Genomic DNA, 27,003 nt, shown 5'->3' with positions numbered 1-27,003 from the left:
CCCAACACCTTCTCCCTCAGATGAAGACTTTGCCTCATTATTCAAGCAGAAAATTGATAACAACAAAGTTTTTGCCTAAAGTCCCCACAGCCCCTTCTCATAACTACTCAGCCATCCTCCTCCAAAACCAGCTTACAAAAGATTATCTTTCCTCTCTATTCTCCAGATCGCATCTCACCACCTGTGCACTTGACCCGATGCCATCCCACCTCATCGCAAACCTCACCACAGTCTTCATCCCAACCCTAACCCATCTTTTCAACCTGTATCTAACAACTGGTGTCTTCCCCTCTTGCTTCAAGCATGACTCGATCACACCCATCCTCAAAATGCCCTCCCTTGACCCATCCTCTGTATCTAGATATCGCCCCATATCACTTCTCCCCTATGCCTCAAAACTACTGGAACAACACGTCCATTTTGAACTGTCCTCCCATCTCTCCTCCTGCTCCTTCTTCGACCTCTTACAATCTGGCTTCCGACGGCATCATTCCACTGATACTGCTCTAACTAAAGTAACCACTGACCTATTAACTGACGAAGCCAAACGACACTACTCTGTCCTCCTCCTCCTGGACCTGTCCTCTGACTTCAACACAGTGGACCATTCCCTATTACTACAGACCCTCACCTCTTGGCATCACAGACTTGGCCCTATCTTAGATCTCCTCATACCTAACAGACCGGACCTTCAGCGTCTCCCACTCACACACCACCTCCTCACCTCGCCCCCCCAGGTTTAGTCCTAGGGCCCCTGCTCTTCTCCATTTACACCTTCGGCCTGGGACAGCTCACAGAATCTCATGGCTTTCAGTATCACCTCTATGCTGATGACACACAGATCTACATCTCTGGACCAGATATCACCACCCTACTAACCAGAATACCACAATGTCTATCCACTATTTCATCCTTCTCCGCTAGATTTGTAAAAATTAACATGGACAAAACAGAATTCATCATCTTTCCCCCACCTCACTCAGCCCCCCAAACAGACCTGTCCAAAAAAGTCAACGGTTGCTCATTCTCCCCAGTCCTGCAAGCTCGCTGACTCGGGGTAAAACTTGACTCTCACCTCTTCCTCAAACCACACATCCAATCCCTTTCCACTTCCTGCCGACTCCAACGCAAAAATAATTGCCGGATCTGCACATTCCTCAACCACGACTCTGCAAAACCACTAGTGCATGCCCTCATCATCTCCCACCTCGACTAATGCAACCTCCTGCTCTGTGGCCTCCCCTCTAACACTCTCGCTCCCCTCCAATCTATTCTAAACTCTGCTGCCCGACTGATTCACCTGTCCCCCCGCTATTCTCCGGCCTCTCCCCTCTGTCAATCCCTGCACTGGCTCCCCATTGCCCAGAGACTCCAGTACAAAACCCTAACCATGACGTACAAAGCCATCCACAACCTGTCTCCTCCATACATCTGTGACCTCGTCTCCCGGTACTTACCTACACGCAACCTCCGATCCTCACAAGATCTCCTTCTCTACTCCCCACATATCTCCTCTTCCCACAATCACATACGTTTTTTCCAATGCATCTCTCCTTAGACCCTTTGTTAGCTAAATGTGGAACTAAAGTGAATGCACGGTCCAACCTCCAGTTATCAGTTATAGGTAGAGGAAATCTTATAAGATGATCTTTATGCCACAGTTGTTATATGTGCTACATAACGCTCCTTGTTGGCTTCCTCCACCTATATTTTGTAAAGTACAAACCATGTTCAGGGAATTACTATGGCGTAAACAGCATGCTCAAAGAAAACTACAAACTCTCCAACATAATAAGGATGAGGGTAGACTGCCCATTCCTGATCCATGGCGGTATTTTATCATATCCAAACACCTCCATGGATGGGGAGGCAGAGATGTCATGGTCAAGTCAGGTGCTCTTATTTTACAGAATATGAAATGGGCCTCACCTCTATGTCTCTGGAGTCTGGGATTTCTCCTGGAGGGAATCCTCTTACTCTCACATTGGCGTTAGTGTATGAAGTGTGGGATAGAGGAAAGAAACTTATGGGTAGTAAGGGAGTCACCAAATACACACCACAATGGCATAATCCCAATTTGGGTGAAATAGCAAAGGTAAAGGGTTTTTCTGATTGGGAGCAAAAAGTGATCTGGTCGATAGAACAATTATTTGCAAATTCAGTCCTTAAAAGTTTTCAACAGCTTTAAGTGGAATTCAATTTATCATGTAACACTTTTTACCAATACCTTTAAATCCGACTTGCTCCCTCAGCTCAGTCGGGTCTGATGGATCTTAGCATACATCCCCTAATAGATACTATTGCTTCCACAGGTCAAACAATGGGTTTAACTTCTACCATACAGAAGTGCCATCCCAACTGGATGATCACCCGCTGACAGGGAAAGTTATATGGGAGGCAGATGAAGGCCCTTTACTCGATCAAGCAATGGAGAGAGATTCTAGAAACTGTTCCCAAATTATCTCCCGGTGTTACACAAAAAGCTCTCACCTATATTTAATTCACAGAGTAAAACAACCTCCAATCTTTTCGCAAAATAGGATATCGCGTGATGCAAAATGCCCTAGGTGTGCGATTCATGAGGCTTATCTGATGCAATCGTGTGGAAACGTAGACAGGTAGACCCATTTTGGAATGAGGTCATCTCCTTCATAGAAAGGGTGCATGGAGTGAAATTGTTAACAGATACCCATACATGTATAATGGGATTATTTGAAGATTGAGTGGATCCTGACTTGCCCCTAATCATAGGTATCGTTCTTATCTTATTTCGAGCACGTAAACTTCTTGCATGTCATTGGTGAAACACAGAACCTCCATCTAAGGGAGATTTACAATGACGGATAAATAATATAATCCATTTGGAAAGAGGAGTCATCATGAACGTAACTCGATTCGCAAATTTGAAAAGATGAAGAGTCCTTGGTTGGATACTCCAGGCTGCCCACGAATCTTCTAATTAGTAATAGAATATCTACGATGCGATCTTTTGTTAGTCCCGTTTTCCTTTTTCTCCCCCTTCTATGAATTTTGTACTCTGTTATTCTAGGACTGCTCTGAAAATTAAAATGGTCCTCTCGGGGTTGTTGGGATTTGGGTTTAGGGATTTGGGTGAGTTAGGGAATTGAAGTTGAGTCACTTTGTTTATGTTTTATGATATGGAATTATTATGTCATTTATATTATTTAACAGATGAAAAATGTGTATTTGGAGTTTTGCAATAAAAATGATTTGATTTAAAAAACAAACAAAAAAAAAACAGCTTTAGGACTCAAAAAAAAATGGTACTGGCGTCATCAGTATTTAGTCCGTTTTTACCAATAGTATTTTTCATGACTGGATTAATAAATAAATGACAAAGCAGCCCCATTGACTGTAGCAGGTACATTTTGTATCCGTATAAAACATGGATAGAACACGTGCTTGAGACACAAATGTCTGAATGAGGCCTTAAGCTGATGAGAAAAGATCAGCCAGATATTGAGGCAGTCACTACCTCCAACAGTGTACTACAAAATACTAATCAGCACCGCCGAGTACAAAGCTAATCAATCCATGTATCCCATATTTATCCATCTCATGTACATCTATCCATCTTTAGTATAAGCACTGTATATTTCTAAGTCTGGTTCATTGGATGTTTTTACATTGTTGGCTTCTTTTTACTAACAATTGTTACAAACCTTCACTGATACATTGTATCTGTACTGTGTGTTCCGATCCACATAAGAAGTCGTATGTCGGCGGTTTTCATAGAGACGGACGTTGATGACCTCTCTCCAGCTATTAGGGCTACGTGGCTCTAGGCCGTCAGCACCAGCCACAAGTCATCAGAACCTCAGAATCGCTGTCGCTGGGAACGACGAATGTGAGTGACAGATATGAGCTGGAGAAGTGAAGCAGGTGAGAGGGAAGATAACAGAAAGTGAAGGAATCAGGTCACGGCTCTGATGTACGGACACATCCGTCAGCTTCTGCTGAGCTTACACTCTACCGGCGGAGACATCACTGCCGCATGCAACCAGCGCCAATGTGTCCGGCCCGAGAATGTCAAAGGTATAGTTTAATGTCCTTCCAGAAAGCTATCAGCAATGCCCAAAAAACAACCATGTGGGAGGAGATAGAATAGGCCCAGCCCCTTTGTTTGATCAGATCACAGGATTATCCTGGAGGAATCAGGACAATTGGCAAATAAGCGGCAACCTCCACCCAATCACTTCCCATGTACGCAGACTATATACCACTCACATACATCAGAGGCCTCTGACCAGTATCCCCCCTGCTACAAATCCCAGACTTTGGCTTTCTGGGCATGCTGGGAGCAAAATACTGAAATGCAATTAAAACAGGTTTCATAAGCGTTGACCCCACTATCAAGCAGCAAACACAGCGATCTGGGGTCATTTGTGTGTTGTCTGTGGCGTTCCGGCACCGTTACACATCGCGGTGGTGTGAAACCTCCCAATTTAATAACATTCATTAAAGAGATGGAGCAGACACTTCACCTTTTGAAATAACAATTTCCAGAGCTGCATTCAAAATGTTTCTACAGTTCATCTGTATTCACAGGTCACCTAGGATCACGCTGCCTCACCGACAGCCACATGCTAAGCAGAAAGAGAACAGAAATCCAAAAGAATTAAGAATACAGATCTGTTTGTGACAAGAGTAAAATATAAGTACAAGATAAGCAGAGTATGTAACACCGTTATATAAAGAATAGAAAGGTCGGAGCTGAGCTAGAAGAAAACTCACTACTATTCTAATCAACTGTTAGGAATCCTTCAGGATCCATCATAAATATATAAATGGACCAGAAGTTTATAAACAAGTGTCCAAAATCTGAAAACTGAACTGCTCTCTACAGTGAAGACTAACAGCATCTGTAAGGGGTTTATTAGCAGACCATTAACTAAAAGAATGTGAGTGCAGCTCTGGAGAATGTTACAGGAGGGAACTCAGGATCAGTAATGTAATGTATGTACACAGTGACTGCACCAGCAGAATAGTGAGTGCAGCTCTGGGGTATAATACAGGATGTAACTCAGGATCAGTAATGTAATGTATGTACACAGTGACTGCACCAGCAGAATAGTGAGTGCAGCTCTGGGGTATAATACAGGATGTAACTCAGGATCAGTAATGTAATGTATGTACACAGTGACTGCACCTGCAGAATAGTGAGTGCAGCTCTGGAGTATAATACAGGATGTAACTCAGGATCAGTAATATAATGTATGTACACAGTGACTGCACCAGCAGAATAGTGAGTGCAGCTCTGGAGTATAATACAGGATGTAACTCAGGAAGAATCTAGAAACAACTTCCTGACAGTCACTTGCATAGCCTCATTCAGATGCACCTGACTTGTCTCCTAATACGTCCTTCCACTATTGAGCCATCAACATCTGTCGTGTCGGCAGCTCGAGTCGCATCACTTGAGTTCGGCATAGGACTCGGCTGCTGAGCAGCTGGAGAATGATCTTCAGCTCTGAAGTCCAGGCAGGAGGGGGCTCCATTGTAAGACTTCGGTGACTTGTGTGTTGCTCTCTGGCATTCTGCCCTCGCTCTGTGCAGTAGAGCAGCAGGTCGGGATTTGATCCTGCAGAATGTCTTCGAGCTTGCTGGGTTATTCTCTGCGCAGAGAGCGCCTGCTCTGCATGAGAATGGCATTGATTTGGATACAAGTGAGCGGAGCGTTCAGATGTTTTGGGCAGAGATGTGATGGTTTCATGGCTGGCAGGAGGCAAATGTAATTAGAGCAGAGGATGGAAAGATCAAATCACAGTCATTATCTGCTTTATAGCCCCATACAAAGGAGAGGGGATACATAAAGATTCATCACATGTAACAAGAAATATGTACAGCCGGTATAACCTGGGCATCTCCCGTATATAATTATATATGTACAGCTGGTATAACCTGGGCATCTCCTGTATATAATTATATATGTACAACTGCTATAACCTGGTTATCACCTGTAAATAATTATATATTTACAGTCGGTATAACCTGGGTATCTCCTCTAAATAATTATATATGTACAGCTGCTATAACCTGGGTATCACCTGTAAATAATTATATATTTACAGTCGGTATAACCTGGGTATCTCCTCTAAATAATTATATATGTACAGCTGCTATAACCTGGGTATCACCTGTAAATAATTATATATTTACAGTCGGTATAACCTGGGTATCTCCTGTATATAATTATATATGTACAGCTGGTATAACCTGGACATCTCCTGTATATAATTATATATGTACAGCTGGTATAACCTGGGCATCTCCTGTATATAATTATATATGTACAGCTGGTATAACCTGGGTATCTCCTGTATATAATTATATATGTACAGCTGGTATAACCTGGGCATCTCCTGTATATAATTATATATGTACAGCCGGTATAACCTGGGTATCTCCTGTATATAATTATATATGTACAGGTGGTATAACCTGGTTATCTCCTGTATATAATTATATATGTACAGCTGGTATAACCAGGGCATCTCCTGTATATAATTAAACATGTACAGCTGGAATAACCTGGGCATCTCCTGTTATTATCCAGAAAAATGAAGGCAGCACTCCAAAAGAAAAAATAAATGTGGTTTATTGGCCCATGTGCGACGTTTCAGTCCAGGATGTGGACCTTTCTCAAGAATTATATACATACAGCTGGTATAACCTGGGCATCTCCTGTACATAATTATATATGTACAGCTGGTATAACCTGGGCATCTACTGTAGATAATTATATATGTACAGCTGGTATAACCTGGGCATCTCCTGTATATATTTATATATGTACAGCTGGTATAACCTGGACATCTCCTGTATATAATTATATATGTACAGCTGGTATAACCTGGGTATCTCCTGTATATAATTATACATGTAGAGTTGGTATAACCTTGGTATCTCCTGTATATAATTATATACTCCATTATATCTATCTATTATATACACTCTATTGATGCATATGACAAATGATTATCTTCTCCATATGCATCATCAGAGAAGCATTTGCAGTTTCTCTTCATAGATCTGTCAGCAGCAGGCATCAAACACAGCTCAGCTCTGCGCTGCCTAGTTATGACCAACTCTGTTGTGGAGGAGAGCTGGAGAATTGAGCTCTACTAAAGCAGCTATTAATCACTGCCATAACACTGATGTAGATGCAGTAGATAAAATCGGTCTGTCAGGGTCCAGTGCAGAGAGTACAAGAGGCATAAGGTGACATATACTTAGATTAGGTGGATGATAACTAAGAGCTGTGGGTCTAGTCTGGAGGGGGGAGGGACCTGCAGCACTGAGGAGAAGCAAGTGCTGTTGGGAAATGTAGTTTTAGTAGAAAAGAATAGCACCGCCCACTTAGTGCTGCGAATTTGGATCCACCATGGGGACAACAGAGATGAAAAGGGTACAAGAAATAAAGTTCTGTTGGGCTTAGTGAACCGTAAGTCCGCAATAACCATGCTATATCTGTGAATAAACCTTTAATACTTCTAACAGCTGAGAATTTGGTACAATTGTATCACATCGTAACTGACACATTTTACCTGCACCGACACTGTCAGCTGCTGTCTAGACTGAATGGAATTGTGACAAATCCTCAGCTTTGCACAGAATATTAGACTGAGATGGGCTTGTAGCCACCGTATGTAAAGGAGAATGCTCCCATTCACTGACAGCAAGCAGAGGTAGTGAAAACTGAGATGAGTTGGAGAATTCTCAGTTTGCACAGGTCAGGCTTCATTCATCGTCTGTCATCGGTCCTGGCGCTCTCGGAGGTCGGGTAATATGTAATTGGGTGCTAATGTGTCTGTACAGAGCTGTCAGCAGGCGCACGGCTGTCACCGGGTGAGATGTTCTCTGCTGCGCTGTAATCCGGTGGATTGTGCGGGTGCCTAATGGGGACACATCAGGACATCAGCGCCGATGTAAAGGAAACAGCAGAAAACGTTCCAGAACATAGAAAGAAGAAATTCTGCAAATCTGCTGCTGCGTCTGGTATCTCAGATTGTCACATCGGACGCTGCGATGAATCCGATCTACAGCCAATGGTGACCTGCAGAAATCAGAACTTTACTAGACACTACAACCCCCAACATGCAACACATCATCTCTATGGGGAGAGTGTCCAACCCACTCATGTTTGATAAGGTATCTAATCCTCTCATGTGTGATACTGTCTGCTGGGCTATGTATCTAATCCTATCCTGTGTGATACTGTCTGCTGAGCTGTGTATCTAATCCTCTCCTGAGTGATACTATCTGCTGAGCTGTGTATCTAATACTTTTCTGTGTAATGCTGACTGCTGAGCTGTATATCTAATCCTCTCCTGTGTGATACTGTCTGTTGGGCTATGTATCTAATGCTATGCTGTGTGATACTGTCTGCTGGGCTATGTATCTAATCCTACTGTCATGGGTTCCTTCTCCGGTATCACACAATCAACAGAGCCAGCGAAGAGTGAACAATCCCAAGACCTTTATTTAGGCAAAAATAAGAAAGGTCCACATATGATCCACCACACAAAGGATAAAATAGTCCAGAACACGAATGCAGTTCAGTAACAGGATAAAAGTACAACAATCCAGCAGACAGAGGATAGCATAGTCCATATACTCTTCTTTCTCTCTGAGATGCTGTGAACACATCATCATTCCACACAGGACTGATCTGTGTCTCACCTCCCTGATATTTACAAGTCTCCCTCCTCATTCACAGGTCAGGAGGGGGAAGGTTGCAGGGGCTCATTGTTTCAACAAGCTAGGTCAACATGTCATTAGCATATTAGCAAACAACATTATTCACTGACCCTGTGGAGAGATAACGATACAGAACTGTGGGGAGAATATCAGATGGCAAATAGCAACTCATCCTACAAGAGAACACCATGATAATCAGTAAAATAGAAATATACACAAAAATGATACCCACATAGCATATCACAGCATCACACCTATCCTGTGTGATACTGTCTGCTGAGCTGTGTATCTAATCCTCTCCTGTGTGATACTGTCTGCTGAGCTGTGTATCTAATCCTATCCTGTGTGATACTGTCTGCTGAGCCGTGTATCTAATCCTATCCTGTGTGATACTGTCTGCTGGGCTTCTGTACCTGGCTCCATGGGCACAGATTCCAGTAAATAATATTGTCATACCAATCTTCCTGGATATGGGTATGCAGCCGAGTCTAGATAGCAGAGATGACCGTGAGCCAGCATCAGAGTGCTCCTGCACCAGCCGGCAGGAAATGTTACATCCTTGGGTCCGTCAGTCATTGGTAGCGTCGGCTGGTGTAAGGTGAGCACGCTCCTGCACCAGCCGGCAGTAAACGTTACAACCTTGGCTCCGTCAGTCATTGGTAACGCCGGCTGGTGTAAGGTGAGCACGCTCCTGCATCAGCCGGCAGTAAACGTTACAACCTTGGCTCCGTCAGTCATTGGTAACGCCGGCTGGTGTAATATGAGCGCGCTCCGGCACCAGCCGGCAGTAAACGTTACATCCTTGGCTCCGTCAGTCATTGGTAACGCCGGCTGGTGAAATGTGAGCGCACTCCTGCACCAGCCGGCAGTAAACGTTACAACCTTGGCTCCGTCAGTCATTGGTAACGCCGGCTGGTGTAATGTGAGCGCACTCCTGCACCAGCAGGCAGTAAACGTTACAACCTTGGCTCCGTCAGTCATTGGTAACGCCGGCTGGTGTAATGTGAGCGCGTTCCTGCACCAGCCGGCAGTAAACGTTACAACCTTGGCTCCGTCAGTCATTGGTAACGCCGGCTGGTGTAATGTGAGCGCGCTCCTGCATCAGCCGGCAGTAAACGTTACAACCTTGGGTCCGTCAGTCATTGGTAACGCCGGCTGGTGTAATATGAGCGCGCTCCGGCACCAGCCGGCAGTAAACGTTACATCCTTGGCTCCGTCAGTCATTGGTAACGCCGGCTGGTGAAATGTGAGCGCACTCCTGCACCAGCAGGCAGTAAACGTTACAACCTTGGCTCCGTCAGTCATTGGTAACGCCGGCTGGTGTAATGTGAGCGCACTCCTGCACCAGCAGGCAGTAAACGTTACAACCTTGGCTCCGTCAGTCATTGGTAACGCCGGCTGGTGTAATGTGAGCGCACTCCTGCACCAGCCGGCAGTAAACGTTACAACCTTGGCTCCGTCAGTCATTGGTAACGCCAGCTGGTGTAATGTGAGCGCGCTCCTGCACCAGCCGGCAGTAAACGTTACATCCTTGGCTCCGTCAGTCATTGGTAACGCCAGCTGGTGTAATGTGAGCGCGTTCCTGCACCAGCCGGCAGTAAACGTTACAACCTTGGCTCCGTCAGTCATTGGTAACGCCAGCTGGTGTAATGTGAGCGCGCTCCTGCACCAGCCGGCAGTAAACGTTACATCCTTGGCTCCGTCAGTCATTGGTAACGCCGGCTGGTGTAATGTGAGCGCGTTCCTGCACCAGCAGGCAGTAAATGTTACAACCTTGGCTCCGTCAGTCATTGGTAACGCCGGCTGGTGTAATGTGAGCGCGCTCCTGCACCAGCCGGCAGTAAATGTTACAACCTTGGCTCCGTCAATGTGAGCATGGTTACACCCATTAATTCTGCTGCTGTAAATCCCTAAAACAATAAATCCTAAACCGTGTCAGCGCCTGATTGGCCGGATGAGCTCGTTGATTTGCTTCTTTGCTTGTCACTTGGATGAGAGAAGAGAAAACGATTGCAGCCCCCCCCGGCAGAAAACAAATATATGATTCAGATGACAACCTGAAACGCGGCGTCCGCACAATCCAATGGGGGCATCATCCTGATGAGTAATGGCTGCGCTTCCTGCTGTCTCTTCCTCACGCAGATGGGATGATTTGAAAAAAACATCAAATTCACAAGATTTGTGGGGATTTTTATGGCGCTTTTGTCTCATTTACTAGTGAAGACATTAACCGGCTGCGGCAGCCTCCGAGCGGCGGCGAGAACAACGCTGCTCAGTAGTCACTGCCCATTTTGGGAAGAGGAATTATTATGGCCCCGGGCGTACGATGACGAATCAGGACTTCTCCGCTGTACAAATGCTTGTCTGGCGGAAAAGGAGATGTAGGACGCAAACGGTGCAGGAGGGTACACGGGATGATGCGTTTCAAGTCATAGACGTGGCCAGAGCTGGAGGAACAGCAAAACGGAGCTGTGACATCGGCGGACACTATGGAGGACAGGTCCAGAGCTGAAAGAGCAGCACTAGCTGCCCCAACTAACACGTCTTAGGGGGGACGCAGGGAGGCGAACGCCCACCACAATACATCGGAGACGGGGTTCATGTTGGATTCGGTTTATTGGGACCTCGATTTGTCTGTAGCAGTATGGGGGCTGGAGCTGCTCCTGGCAGTGCTTCCTTTACGCCCCCATTGTATATGATAGATTAAAGACCTGGGGCTGCCTTAGTGACCCCAGTACCTGCATGGCAATGCTGTAATGTGCCCACACAATTGCCCACCGAAGCCGCCCTAAGTGACCGAGCCCCCCGTATGAGATAATCTCCAGTTATCCCAACCCCCGAGGTCAGTGGTGCCCGCTGATAAGAGTACGTGTCACTAGCCATCAATGTGGCGGTATTTTATGGTGATAAGAGCCTGTGCACTCGGAAGGTCCAGAAGACTTCTGGAGAATAGCGGAACTCTCCCAGACTTCCTGACGAGGTGACAAATCTCCGCTGGCGTTCAGCCTTTATACGTGGCGCCAATCTGCTTCATACAGAACAATGCCCGACACTTCCAGCTGCCGCAATGTCTGACGAGCAGCTCGATACTTTCCAGGCTGCAGATTCGGTTTTGTGGGGTCTCGGTCGCAGCGTCCCCTCTGTACTCCTTTAAGGGTAGCGCTAGGACCACCATGCTTACCGCCACACTTGCTCTGATCATTAACAAACCACCGATCCCCGTGTCCTGGCACCGGTGCTGCGCTCTGTCTAGACACCAAGATACCAGGAACCATCGTAGCGTGGCAACTGTAACGACTAATGGCAGCGACACAACAACCCACAGACAATTACAGCGAAAGCATCTTGACAGAGCGAAGCGGCCGCTCATCCCAGCTGCTCCGCACCAGCCATATGACCAGGCCCTGGGACCTCCAGAGTCTCTAGTGCCAAACAATGGGACCAACAATTAGAAGGAGTCCGAGTCCCCACTGGCCTAATTCACACGAGAAGCATTGTCTTCAGATGACGGGTGCCACAATACAATGTTATTAAAGAGGCGGTATGAGATTAGAGAAACATGGCTTTTTTCTCCCTGAGCTTAAATAGGCTGCAGTACCACAGCCAGCCATTAGCAAAGGTGGCGCTATTTCTAAAAGAAAACAGACACATTCTTTTAATCCAGGACATTCCCTTTAATACTAAGTGGTCAGGTGGTTGGGCAGTGCTGGAAATGTTTGGCCCCATTGGTGCCCCTTATATGAGCGGTGCCCGTCCAGGTCCAATCTCCACCTCCTCCACACCCAGTCTTCCCTTCTCCCAATACATCTGACCCTGCCTCCACAAGTCACTGATTTCTGGAAGGTTTCCGCAGACCTGAAAGATTTGCTCTTTTTAATAGAAGCCGCTCGGACCTTCAGGGAGACTCGGGAAGGGGTTAATCAGGATTAAAAAACATGGCTCCTTCTCTACAGAAACATCGCCACCCCAGTACACAGGTTGTATGCGGTACTGCAGTTCATCCTCATTCACTTCTATGGAGCTGAAATACCAGACACAACCTGTGGTCAGGGGTGGCGCTGTTTCGGTAGCGAAGCAGCCATGTCTCGCCGTGTGCGTACAGTAGAATTCGCTCAATCCATCATTCTGATAATCCAGCCCTTGTTTTAGGCGCAGACTACAGGCGGGAAAATTTCATTAATCCATTCATACATGTATATCTTTTTTGTGTATTTTCTTGTTTCTTGCCTGTTTTTTTTATGTTTGTCATTGTGAGCAGGTGTTAGGGTATTCAGATATTTTTGGCAGATTCATCAATTACGACTTTTGAAAAAGTCACTACATTTTTGGGCAAAATGTTCTCCGGTCCTAACTACGGTGATTTTATATATTCCTGAATTTTTTGCACAAATTTCGGAACATTTTAATGGAAACATGCCACTTTTGTACTAAAAAAGAGTCAGTAAAATATTACAAGCAATTTTTTTTTTTTAAAATAAAATATAATTTTTTGGATTTTGCGCAAAAAAAATTGCGTCAAAGGACAATAAATCCCAAAAGACAAAAAAAAAAAAAAGAAGTAAACTTGCCCCCCTCCCCTCCCACAAAGTGATGAATCTATCTCTGCATAGCGCCGGGGTCTTCTCACCTATACACACGATGTCCATGAAGCCGTACATCCCATAGCAGATCTGGAAGAGCAGGTCCTGACGCTGCCATTTGGCTGAGGGGCTGAATGTTGACCAGATGAGCCACGAGATGCTGGCAATGAGGAAGAGGGAGCCCAAGATGGCAGCGGCAATCTGCACCTTCTCAATGACCGTCAGCGAGATGGCTTGCCACTGGAAATAAGGGGGAGACACGGCTGAAAACCAGAGAAAATCCTTCCCATCTGTAGGAACTGTGCACTGCTGCTCCCAGCTCTACGCTCACGTTCACGCAGGGATGTCCAATGTGTGAAATAAGTCTAAATCATATTTTTAAATTAAGTATCTAAGTGTTGATTGGCATTTTCTTACAATATATATATGTTTTTAGAATATCTTGATATATTTAGTTTTGTTTTCCAGATAGAGCTCCAAACCCCCTGCATAGATCTAATGATAACATTGTGTCTGCCTGCGGTCACCACAAGGGGGAGCAGAGGAGCTCACTGCATACTGTGTTACTATTATATTCCTAGGCTCCCCCTACTGGTGGCTGTAGGGAGTGAACATGTTGTCGTTTACCCTGCGTCTATCCAGGGAAATTGGAGCTGTAAAGAGTGATCTCCGATTACTATAAAAATATATTATGACACTAAACCCCCACGGAGTTTGGTCCTAAAAACGATACAAATTTTAAAAGGTGAATTTACATACAAAAAAATTAGGGAAATGCAGCACTAATGCGCTGTGTGATCTGAATATTGGATCAAACTCGGGCATGCAGCCATTTGTTTTCCTTTGACAGACGGATTTCTGCACTTTGATAAAATCCCTGTTTTCTCTGCTGCAGACCTACCGGCTCTCTGACCGATGAGCCCTGTATAACCCCGCCAACACCTGAGTATACTGTGCATAGGCAGAAAGCTGCCGATCAGTGGTGGTGGCGGGATTGTACAGAGCTTATGAACATGGAGAACTACATGGGAGCAGGGTTACTAGTCCTCTACTGATAATCTCCTGCTAGTAAAACAGTGATCTTATAAAAACTACAGCAAGCAGCCCAGTGATACATCGCTGGAATCAGGGTCTCTGCACCTACATTAGGATTCCCTTTTATGCATGTAAAAGCAGTTTTATTAAACTTTGCTACAACTTTTGGAAATCACAGCATATAAAACAAAGAAAAACATACGTTCTAACACCAAGAAAAAATAATAACATGAAATAAATATAAATAAATAAAAAATATTCAAATAAAATAATGTGTAAAACTCCTAACAGGAGTGGCTAAGAACTGAACTAAGGAGTGGGGTCATCAGCGCGTGCGGCCGGGGATCACCTACCTTTACCTGAAGAGGGTTCTTTGTACTTATGGCGATGACGTGGTACTTGTAATAACACAGCTCACAACTCCAGGACCCCCGCTCACTTATCCACTTGACCAGGCAGGGCTGGTGCGTACAACGTACCGACCCATCACAACGACATGGACTCAGCAGCTCCCCCTGCAGGAGAGAAACAGAATTACTCTCATAAAAAATGACACGCTTATCTCACCGGGGCAGCTCTCCAGATACAGACAGCTGAGCTACGCAGAATAGTATAACATTATTTTGCAACAACAGGTAAACTTTAATAAAATGCAAATATGTATCAATTCCTGAGCAGATGATACAAGCATCCATATCCTCCTCCAGCTAACCTCCACAGCCAGAAATGGCTGATAACAAAAAACAGTAGCTTGTATGTAACTGATAACTGACTCTGAGTGTACTATCCCTTTAAAAAGCAATCCATTTAGGGTATGTCTCCACGTTCAGGATTGCATCAGTCTTTGGTCAGGATTTTATGCAAGTAAAATCCTGACCAAAACTGCACCTGAGGTCACTGGCAGGTCACCTGTGGTGTACCTGCGTGTTTTGCTCATAGTAGCAACATGCAGCGTTTTGAAAAAACGCACAACGCATGCGTTTTCGCGGCAAAAACGCATGCGTTTTTAAACGCATAGTGGAGTCTGGATTTCATAAAATCCCATCCACTATGCTGTAACATCTGGACGCTGCGTTTTTGACGCAGCAGAAAAACGCAGCGTCAAAAACGCAGCGTTTCCTGAACGTGGAAACATACCCTAACAGTCCCAAACAGGATTCTTAAAGGGCACACACAACCTGAATACTGAAGTGCAGCCCCTGAGGTTAGAGGGATAGATACGTGGTCACTATCCAGGTCTCCGACATAAACAGTTTCATTTTAATAATTAAGTTCTGAAACTTTCTAAAAACTGTAAAATATGGATTATTTATATTTTTAAAGCCTCATTAATTCCAAGGTGCTGCGCATTTGATATAAGTTCATGATTTTTCTTCTTGCCTTAAATGAATGGATCACTCTTGTTTCCATCCACCAGACGTTGATTCCTGGCCTAATGCGTGTTGATATGATATTGGGGCCGTGGTAAGTTGCTATCAGAATTTATATCTAAGGCTAGGTTCACACTAGGCGTTTATCGGTTTTTTTTTAAAACAGCAAAACCTGATCTCTTGGCAAGAAAGAAGCTGCAGAAAAAAAAAATCATGTTTTTCTTGGTTTCTCTTGCGCCGGTTTTGGCATGCTAGATTAGTCTCTTGTGCATGATGATAAAGAATGAGGTTTTGGCACAAAAAACGCTGCAAAAAAGGATTCCTGCGTTTTTGATGCATTTTTTCACCACCGCTTCAAGTCAATGGGTGAGAAGCGCTGAAAAAAAAATGCTCAAAGAAGTGACCTTGTCCAAAAAACCATGCTAAGCACAAAATACCAATGACAACAAATACCAAGATGTGGGCAGATTTCTGCAATCTCATAGGCTTCGCTGGGACTGTAAAACGCAGCTGAAAATTAGCATTAAAAAAACGCATCAAAAACGCCCCGTGTGAACTTAGACAATTCTTTATGTGAACGCTTAGGCCATCTAGAGAAATCCTTAAAGTTACGGTACTTGAGTCCAACTGACTTGTGCGGATACATGAGCGCCTCCATCGTCTGGTCGACAGCGTCTATCATTTCACACACAATAATCTGCCATAATACCGCCATATAGAGTAGAAATCATGCCGCTATACAGAACCCAAATGTCACCACTGAACTCTGAAAAGCCCCTAATTAATACACACGGCACCTATAGACGTGCAGCAGAACTAGAAAGTGTACAAATCACATTACAGAGAAGTGCCCAACAACCACGTGCAGGATAAAGGATTTCCCACTCACCAAATGTGATAAAATGCTTCTTTATTATTACATCAGGTTACAGCAAGTGGAAAAACAGCAGCTCATGTGCGGTGACGGCTGCTTCACACTCACTAGTGCTTCTACGGCACTATATGTAGCACTGCCATATAGCGCAATGTATTGTATAGATCAGAGGTGTCAAACTGCATTCCTCGAGGGCCGCCAACAGGTCATGTTTTCAGGATTTCCTTGTATTGCACAAGTGATAATTTAATCACCTGCACAGAATGATTCCAGCACCTTGTGGAATGAAAGGAAATCCTGAAAACATGACCTGTTGGCGGCCCTCGAGGAATGCAGTTTGACACCTCTGCTATAGATCACATTACCCAGTGTTAAATAATACCACCATACCGTATTAATACGAATCCTTACATGATACTAATACTGTTCAAGACCAAAGTAGTACCGCCATATAGTACTCTGCATGGTGGGCGTAGTAAAGGGGTAAAGAAGTGTTTTATAAATCATGAGGATATGCTGTAAATGCCTGGAAGAAGAGTCCTACCAGTGAAGCCCAGACATTCGGGGTCCCTGACCTCCCCAGACCCATGATGTGCCGTCCGTGCCCACCATCAGGAAATACCTGGGCTTTGTAAAGCAGACATGAGGGAAATGTCATTTATTAATGTTTTTTGTGTCGTGTGACTATCTGGATTAAAGGGATAATCATTCAAAGTTTGAAAATTCCAATTTGTTTTTAATTTTTGTCAAATTTCTGATATTTTTTTTATTAAAAAACGCAACATATCTAACTACATGTACCATAATCATAACGTATGATGTGTCACTGATAAACAATCTCAAAATCAATGGGATATAGTGAAGCATTCTAGAGTGATTACTACATAAAGTGACACGTCAGATTTAAAAAAAATTGGCCCGGTCACTAAGGGGTTAAAGGTTAAAACAGCACCACTACTATACAAAGGCCGCCTGTGGTACTGCACCTCATTAACTGTAACGATGCTATTAAATGTGATACATTGTTCACGAAACACACAGTGATGACGATTCATCCATCAATAGGGGAAAACACCCCCAATAATAATCAGTTATTCTGGCAGACGTGGATATGAGTGGGGCAAGCCAAAATCTGCTCCCTAGAATACATTAGGAAAGCCCCACGACTGTCCGCCCTGCGCTGTAATAAGCTGTGTAGAGATATAATTGGATTGCAATATTCCTCATCCCCAGCGCCATCTCCAGCCGATGAACCAGAAGACAAAGGCAAATCAGACTGACAAGCAAATCACGGGCACGGCGCCCGCACTTATTCCACCGAATGACTCCAGGCAATCTCTGCCTCACTGCAATCATGAAATTGGCCAGCACCGTCCCCTGATCAGTGACTCATGCAGAAAGTGGTCAGACTGGGGGAGGGGAGAATATGCACTGACTGTATACAGGACAGTGTATACAGGACACCTGCAGCATCTCACTGCCAATGTCCCATCTCACGGTCTCCAGCAGCCCTCCTGCAAGAACAGCATATGGGCCCCTCTGTGTCTGTGATAGGACCTGCTTGCTGATTTGGAGGGGATAATGGCCCCCTTTACATCTTGGGCCCTTATGTGGCTGCAGATTGCACCAATTCTATGTCCACCCCAAGTCTGTAATCGGCCACAGGATCAGCACACTCCTCTCCTGAAATGCTCTGTGCGGCTGCAGGGCCCCGTATAACAGGCTGTGTGCACCCCGTCCTCACAGTATGGCCCTGTGCTATGCAGCCTGGTCCTCAGTGTGATCATCATACGAGTAGAGGTCACTGAACCCCCCAGCATACCGACTTCTAAAATACTCTGTGCTGCTGGGGTTCCTACTTCCTCTTCCATATAACTTTTAGTCTCTGACCATTGACAGGACCAGCACATTCCTCTGCTGAAATACTCTGCACAGCTGGAAGCTCAGACCCTTCCCTTATTCACCTCTTTATATCTGACCTCCCTCAAGGTCCTCTGCTGAAATACTCTGTACAAATGGAAGCTCAGATCCTTCCCTTACTCACCTCTTTCTATATGACCTCCCACAAGGTCCTCTGCTGAAATACTTTGTACTGCTATTTCCACTGTGACTCTTTAGTCTTTACCTCCCAGGAAAACCAGCACAGTCCTGCCTGAAATACTCTGTGCTGTGCTCCTTCCACTGTGTAATTCAGCGTGCAATCTCCCACCTGCCTCCATCCCCTCCTCCCATCGTGGCGCTGCCACAGTCACAGCCGATTCTCACCACCATTGGGAAGAGGTCACTGCCCACCCATTCCACTCCTGAAATCCTCTGTGCCCCTTGGATCAGGTTCCTTTAGTGATCGCCCACTTCTCTTATCCTTCCTCATGCCATGATCATTGCAGTCATTTCCTGAGATCCTGGCTGCTGCTGCGGTCATTATAATAAGAAGTCTATTTCCGACAGACGACAGTTCACACCTGTGACTTGTGGGTTTTCAGCCCTTCAGTTTAGGGGCGATACAACTGGATGTGACCCTCACTACGTGACACCTGCAGAGGGGGCACGTCATTTCAGGGATTTTGGTAGCAGCCCCTGCGGCATATTGTGACCACAACCAGGGACCGCAGAATAGAATTCTGGGATGTATCGAAGCTCTGACCCCCCGGCTCATACTAAAAGCCCCTGATCTTTCCTGCGCTTACAGGTGAACGTACTCCTGACCGGCGGATCACCGTGACGTGTGATTACAGGATTACTCCTGCCCCATCCTGGGAACGTTCTCCTGACTGACAGGAGCTGATTATGAGCCTGACGTCCGGTGAATGAGATCAGAGGCTAAAGACTTATCCACCGTCAGCGCTGGAAATCTCTTATTGACCTGTCGGCAGGTGAGAGGCGATCTGTCAGGGAGAGGCCGGTAACTGACATGGAGTAGATAGATAGGAGGAAAGAGGCCTCAGTGGGCAAAGTCTGGAGAGTGGGGGGCCGAGCTAGAAACAGGCTTCCGGTCATACAGCATGTACCCTAGGAAAATGCTCCCAACAGCCATCAACTATACTAAATATTATTACATATAGTATATTAATGAATAATTATTAATTCACACGCTCCATCGCTCACCTACCAACCTATTCAGTTACTGACTGCCCAACTCACACATCCACTCATTTTCCTATTCAGGAGGAAGTCACTCAACATCAGTCAGCACTTACTCACTCACTCAATTCTCCACTTACGTACCTAAAAAAGTACTGACCCACTATGTCGCTCAATCACTGACTCAGTCACAGACCTCCAGTTCACTCAATAAGTCCCTCACTCACTGAATAATTCACCAACTCATCTGTCTGCTCATTCATTCACTCATCCATACACCCACTCACTCATCCATACACCCACTCACTCATCCATACACCCACTCACTCATCCATACACCCACTCACTCATCCATACACCCACTCACTCATCCATACACCCACTCACTCACCCATACACCCACTCACTCATCCATACACCCACTCACTCACCCATACACCCACTCACTCACCCATACACCCACTCACTCACCCATACACCCACTCACTCATCCATACACCCACTCACTCATCCATACACCCACTCACTCATCCATACACCCACTCACTCATCCATACACCCACTCACTCATCCATACACCCACTCACTCATCCATACACCCACTCACTCATCCATACACCCACTCACTCATCCATACACCCACTCACTCACCCATACACCCACTCACTCATCCATACACCCACTCACTCCATCTCCACTCAACTCACTCAGTATCTCAACAACGTCCTCACTCATTCACCAGGTCAATCACTCACTCATTTATCTACACACAGTCACTTTATTCACACATCCACCCACCAGCTTAATCACTTACCCACTCACTCATCACCTTAATCACCCACTCAGTTAATCTATATGCCCCTTCGCTCGCTCAATCCCTCACTCATTCAATCACTCACCATCTTTCTGCCCACTCACGCACGCAATGAAAGTTCATTAGTTCCAATCTACACATCTGCACCATACACGTGTCTGACTGCATCGTACAAACATCTTTCAGATGACGACACACACAGTGTACAAAACTGTTTGATAATAAGTCGGATGGAATAAGGGAGACGACGGACCTTTCTTTTCCTGAACGATCCAGGCATACACATTATGGCACAGTCGATAGTTGTATGTAGACATCACACATGGCCTAATCAATCTAAAAGAGGATTTAAAACGTTTGTCGCCAAAAGCCCGCCATCTAAACAGAACGACGATTGGGTCGAAATCGCCAATTTGGAACAACTTTGGTCTAATGGTGTCTGGGGGCCTAAAAACAGACAGAACTGTGCGCAAGTATTCTAGAAATGAAATCACTGGATACAGAGTAACGCATTTCTTTGTCCGTAAGTCGATCAGTGCAAAAGGTGAGTACCGACTGAATCCGTCACTCACTCAGACACCCCTGTCCCAAACAGGAACATGCCCAAAACTATCAGAAAAGCAGATTTCAGATGCAATGCTTGCCCAAAATCCGCCACGTGTGGCCCACACCAGACTCCGCCACTCACTCATGTGACCACTAAGAGCGAGCGGCATTTAGTACTTTTTTTCTAAACTATTTTCTGCCCCTTTTCTAAAACTATAAACCCCCCTATATACAAAACGCCGGAGCGTTGGGCAGTTTTGTCTTTTTCTGCTTTTATTTTCTGTAGTTCCTCGTCTAGACCATGTTGGCATCACCTCTGCTCATTTTATAAATTCCACTATTGGAGAACATATGAAATGAAAAGTGACCACGGATGGTGAAGGTAAGCGGTGTACCCCACATTTATTTCAAAAACTGAAAATTGGGGAAGAGTCTTTAAATAGAATCAAACAGCAAACAAGCCCCTTTAAAGCAGAGTGCAGGTGCTATCATAATTCATACCAAACTAAATGGCCCCCAAGCCTCGACACTGTAGAGATGATGGGGGATATGGCTGCAGGAGGAGAGGACCATGATACAAAGCCCATCTTTTCCCACAGTGGTGCATGTTAACTCTTCCACACCCTGAACCATACCCATGTAAGACAGCACGGCTAAAGGTACCGTCACACTAAACGATATCGCTAGCGATCCGTGACGTTGCAGCGTCCTCGCTAGCGATATCGTTTAGTTTGACACGCAGCAGCGATCAGGATCCTGCTGTGATGTCGCTGGTCGCTGAATAAAGTTCAGAACTTTATTTGGTCGTCCGATCGCCGTGTATCGTTGTGTTTGAAAGCAAAAGCAACGATACCAGCGATGTTTTACACTGGTAACCAGGGTAAACATCGGGTTACTAAGCGCAGGGCCGCGCTTAGTAACCCGATGTTTACCCTGGTTACCAGCGTAAAATGTAAAAAAAACAAACACTACATACTCACCTTCGCATCCCCCGGCGTCCGCTTCCCACACTGACTGAGCGCCGCAAAGTGAAAGTGAAACCACAGCACAGCGGTGACGTCACCGCTGTGCCCTGCTACTGCCGGCGCTCAGTCATTGCAGGAAGCGGACGCCGGGGGACGCATGTAAGTATGTACTGTTTGTTTTTTTTACATTTTACTCTGGTAACCAGGGTAAACATCGGGTTACTAAGCGCGGCCCTGCGCTTAGCAACCCGATGTTTACCCTGGTTACCCGGGGACCTCGGCATCGTTGGTCGCTGGAGAGCGGTCTGTGTGACAGCTCTCCAGCGATCAAACAGCGACGCTGCAGCGATCGGCATCGTTGTCGCTATCGCTGCAGCGTCGCTTAGTGTGACGGTACCTTAAGGCTATGTGCACATGTTGCGGATTTTGCTGCGGATCTGCAGCAGTTTTCCATGAGTTTACAGTACCATATAAACCTATGGAAAACAAAATCCGCAGTGCCCATGCTGCGGAAAAAAAACGAGCGGAAACGCTGCGTTGTTTATTCCGCAGCATGTCAATTCTTTGTGCGGATTCCGCAGCGGTTTACACCAGCTCCATAATAGGAATCCGCAGGTGTAAAACCGCAGGTGAAATCTGCACAAAAAACAGAAAAAAAATCGCGGTAAATCCGCAGGTAATCGAAAGTGCAGTTTACCTGAGAATTTAAAAACAGGTGCAGAAAAATCCGCAGACATCCCATCTACGTGTGCACATACCCAAAGGGTTGAGTCAAGGCTAAATGCACATACTTGGTGCAATTGTACCACTGCACGAATTTAAAGGGAAAGTGTCCTGGTGTTAAGATTCCTTCAAAATGCTCTTTCCAGGAAGCATCAGCCGGCAGGACCATCACATCTCCGCTCAGTTTCCCTTTATAGTCGCGCTTTCCTCCTGAGTTTTGCACATTGTAGCTGGTGTTAAAGCAGCAAAGCAATTTCTATGAATGTTTTATGTGTCATATTTCTTGGCTATTTAATCCCAGCTGTGAGAGACTGAGCCACGACAGAAGCCGTCACTTCTGGTTTTATTGCTCTCCCAAACATCGCTAAAATCCTGGAATGAGACAAAACGCTGAGGCAGAAAAAAAAAATCACACCAGCGCTTTAATTATGACAATGGCTCGGATTCCCAGGGAAAACTGCTCATTTCTATATAAATGATCTAAGAAAAAAGGGCGACTTCTCCGAGCTACGACGCTGCTCTCTGTATAAGAAGCAATTAAATGTAAAATACAAAGAATTTCCAGAAGCAAATAATATGGCTGTCCGCTATACTGGATACCAGGGGAGGCAGCCACAGAAATGACGACCATCAGGACGGTAGTATGCCGTAATATTGTACTCACGGAAATCACGTCACTGTTATTACTAACATCAATCATACAATAACAATCAACATTAACAAGATACATAGTAAAGATACAGTATAGCACTGCCCCTATGTACAAGAATATAACTACTATAATACTGCCCCTATGTACAAGAATATAACTACTATAATAGTGCCGCTATGTACAAGAATATAACTACTATAATACTGCCCCCTATGTACAAGAATATAACTACTATAATACTGCCCCTATGTACAAGAATATAACTACTATAATACTGCTCCTATGTTCAAGAATATAACTACTATAATACTGCTCCTGTGTACAAGAATATAACTACTATAATACTGCCCCCTATGTACAAGAATATAACTACTATAATACTGCCCCTATGTACAAGAATATAACTACTATAATACTGCCCCTATGTACAAGAATATAACTACTATAATACTGCCCCTATATACAAGAATATAACTACTATAATACAGCTCCTATGTACAGGAATATAACTACTATAATACTGCCCCTATGTACAAGAATATAACTACTATAATACTGCTCCTATGTACAAGAATATAACTACTATAATACTGCTCCTATGTACAAGAATATAACTACTATAATACTGCCCCTATGTACAAGAATATAACTACTATAATACTGCCCCCTATGTACAAGAATATAACTACTATAATACTGCCCCTATGTACAAGAATATAACTACTATAATACTGCCCCTATGTACAAGAATATAACTACTATAATACTGCCCCTATGTACAAGAATATAACTACTATAATACTGCCCCTATGTACAAGAATATAACTACTATAATACTGCCCCTATGTACAAGAATATAACTACTATAATACTGCCCCTATGTACAAGAATATAATTACTATAATACTGCTCCTATGTACAAGAATATAACTACTATAATACTGCCCCCTATGTACAGGAATATAACTACTATAATACTGCCCCTATGTACAAGAATATAACTACTATAATACTGCCCCTATGTACAAGAATATAACTACTATAATACTGCCCCTATGTACAAGAATATAATTACAATAATACTGCTCCTATGTACAAGAATATAACTACTATAGTACTGCCCCTATGTACAAGAATATAACTACTATAATACTGCCCCTATGTACAAGAATATAACTACTATAATACTGCTCCTATATACAAGAATATAACTACTATAATACTGCCCCTATGTACAAGAATATAACTACTATAATACTGCTCCTATATACAAGAATATAACTACTATAATACTGCCCCTATGTACAAGAATATAACTACTATAATACTGCTCCTATATACAAGAATATAACTACTATAATACTGCCCCTATGTACAAGAATATAACTACTATAATACTGCTCCTATATACAAGAATATAACTACTATAATACTGCCCCTATGTACAAGAATATAACTACTATAGTACTGCTCCTATATACAAGAATATAACTACTATAATACTGCCCCTATGTACAAGAATATAACTACTATAATACTGCTCCTATATACAAGAATATAACTACTATAATACTGCCCCTATGTACAAGAATATAACTACTATAGTACTGCCCCTATGTACAAGAATATAACTACTATAATACTGCCCCTATGTACAAGAATATAACTACTATAATACTGCTCCTATATACAAGAATATAACTACTATAATACTGCCCCTATGTACAAGAATATAATTACTATAATACTGCCCCTATGTACAAGAATATAATTACATTAATTGTGCAGGATATCCTATTGGTCGCGGTTTTGTGCGGAGATTCTATAATCATCATGAATCCCTGAAGAAATATGCTATGACTAAATACGAATTAATAAGTAGATAACTAATGATATGGAGTCAGGGTCGGGGTGTCGTTCCTTCAGTTTTTCATATATCTTTGTCACGGTCTCCTATGTTTTTCATCATTATCTCACAGTTTTGTCACTTTTGTTTTGTTTTTTCCGCTACACTTGTATTTGGGACTATTCGTACGTCTTGTGGGGGAGGGGTATAGCGAGGCTTCTGCTTCTGTCTGCACCCCTTTCTTCCCACTTTGTTTTGGGGATGTACAGTTTCTGTGAAGGTTTGTCTGACTTATTCCCTTGTGTTGTAGATCGCTGCTCGGGGGAAGGACGTCTTATTAGTTTTGTCTGACAAATATTTCATATCTCCTGGAGACATTTGATGAGCTGTGAGATTCTTTAGTTTTCATTTACCCACTATCGAATCAATCTGTCAACTTTATGCTGATGGCGCATTATAGGAGAAAAAAAAAAATGAATGCTCCTTGGTGACGATCTCTGCAGCCTGGTCCACTGCCAAGGTTCAAAAAGTGTCCACATGGCCAGAGGTAATCCAGTCCGAGTCCACTGGTGGCCACACTGGCAGGGCTGAATTTGATCTGGACTTGGCCATAGACATTACCTTCAATATTTGTTAGTGGATCCCATTAAATTCTATGGAAAAAGCTGATAATCCGTACAGAGGGACAACCCAACCAAGTCTTCATAGATAACAGCAGGTGCATTACGATGGTTTGAAGGCACCTATACATGGTATAGGGGGCTTGGGGGTTCACCTTGAGGACAAGCTGGTCCTATTGGTATCTATGACTATAAACAAGGTCAATACAAACAACATGAACTATTTATGTCATGGTCTGTACACAGGACCACGTGCGGAGAAACTGCTCAAACTTCACGATCAGAAATTGTCTAGAGATGATTTTCCCAGTGATGATCTGCATGTGGGGATAAATTATATAATTGTTTCTATGTAGATTATGAACCTTGTACACAGCAGATTCTCTGTAGATTTAATCAGCAGCTGTGTAATCTCTGGTAGAGATCCGGTCACAGATGGAATCTACAGAGACAAGAGAAGTAAAATAATGGAATGCCTTATATGGAATCTTCTATTAGAGTGTAGTGTAATTTCCAGGCTGTGTATGGTGCTGAGCCACCGTGCCGCCCCAGTCTGGTTGATTCCCAGTCCCGTGGGATTTGCAGGACCCAGTGCCACGTTTTGTGCTGGGGACCTGCGGTTTCACTTCCACTCATTAGATGAGCCACTATTGCGGCTGTTCTTATGCCGCCATGAGCCGGAAACACTTTCCAGACACGAAATCCATTGCACTGTGCCTGACCCCAGACGACAGATGATTCATTAGTGCAGATTATCTGGCTGGAATACAGATGCTCGCACCTGTACAGATCCAGAAACTGGGAGATAAAGCGACCAGGGAGCAGAAATGTCCCTATAGTAATAGACTGAAACAGGTGCTCAAGTCGCTTCCCAAACCTTGCAATCTTGTGTAATCTACTTGGCACACTTTGTTTAGTCGAGGTGAAGAGATTTAATGTGATCCAAAAGAGCAATACATACAGTAGTCACAAACGTTCCGGTCATCAAGACCGTCATCAATGTACTAGAGTGTATAAAGCATGATCCTGAGGATCTCTCGGCAATAAATGGCTCAGTCTGTATGTATAACCTGGCTGGGATTAATCGCGTTGTCCACATCTGAGACTCCACATTGAGATTTGGTCCTTCAGCTACTAATACCTGGGATTAATCCCAGCCAGGTTATATGTACAGAC

At 44.3% G+C, this 27,003-nt stretch overlaps 1 protein-coding gene across 1 annotated transcript in view; it reads right to left on the bottom strand.

Annotated features, from left to right (window-relative positions):
- The window catches only part of MARCHF4 (membrane associated ring-CH-type finger 4), a 63,581-nt gene that overhangs the window by 16,833 nt on the left and 19,745 nt on the right, over positions 1-27,003 (bottom strand). Inside the window, exons 2-3 of the mRNA XM_077273241.1 lie at positions 14,690-14,851; positions 13,349-13,541 (exon numbers count right to left, since the gene is read on the bottom strand). Coding sequence (XP_077129356.1) covers positions 13,349-13,541; positions 14,690-14,851 — 355 coding nt within the window. The remainder of the gene's footprint in view (positions 1-13,348; positions 13,542-14,689; positions 14,852-27,003) is intronic.

The sequence above is a fragment of the Ranitomeya variabilis genome, chromosome 7 (genome assembly GCF_051348905.1).
Source record: "Ranitomeya variabilis isolate aRanVar5 chromosome 7, aRanVar5.hap1, whole genome shotgun sequence".
NCBI classification, from domain to species: Eukaryota; Metazoa; Chordata; class Amphibia; order Anura; family Dendrobatidae; genus Ranitomeya; species Ranitomeya variabilis.
The sequence above is the reverse complement of the archived record's forward strand: the minus strand, read 5'-3'. Positions and strand labels throughout refer to the sequence as shown.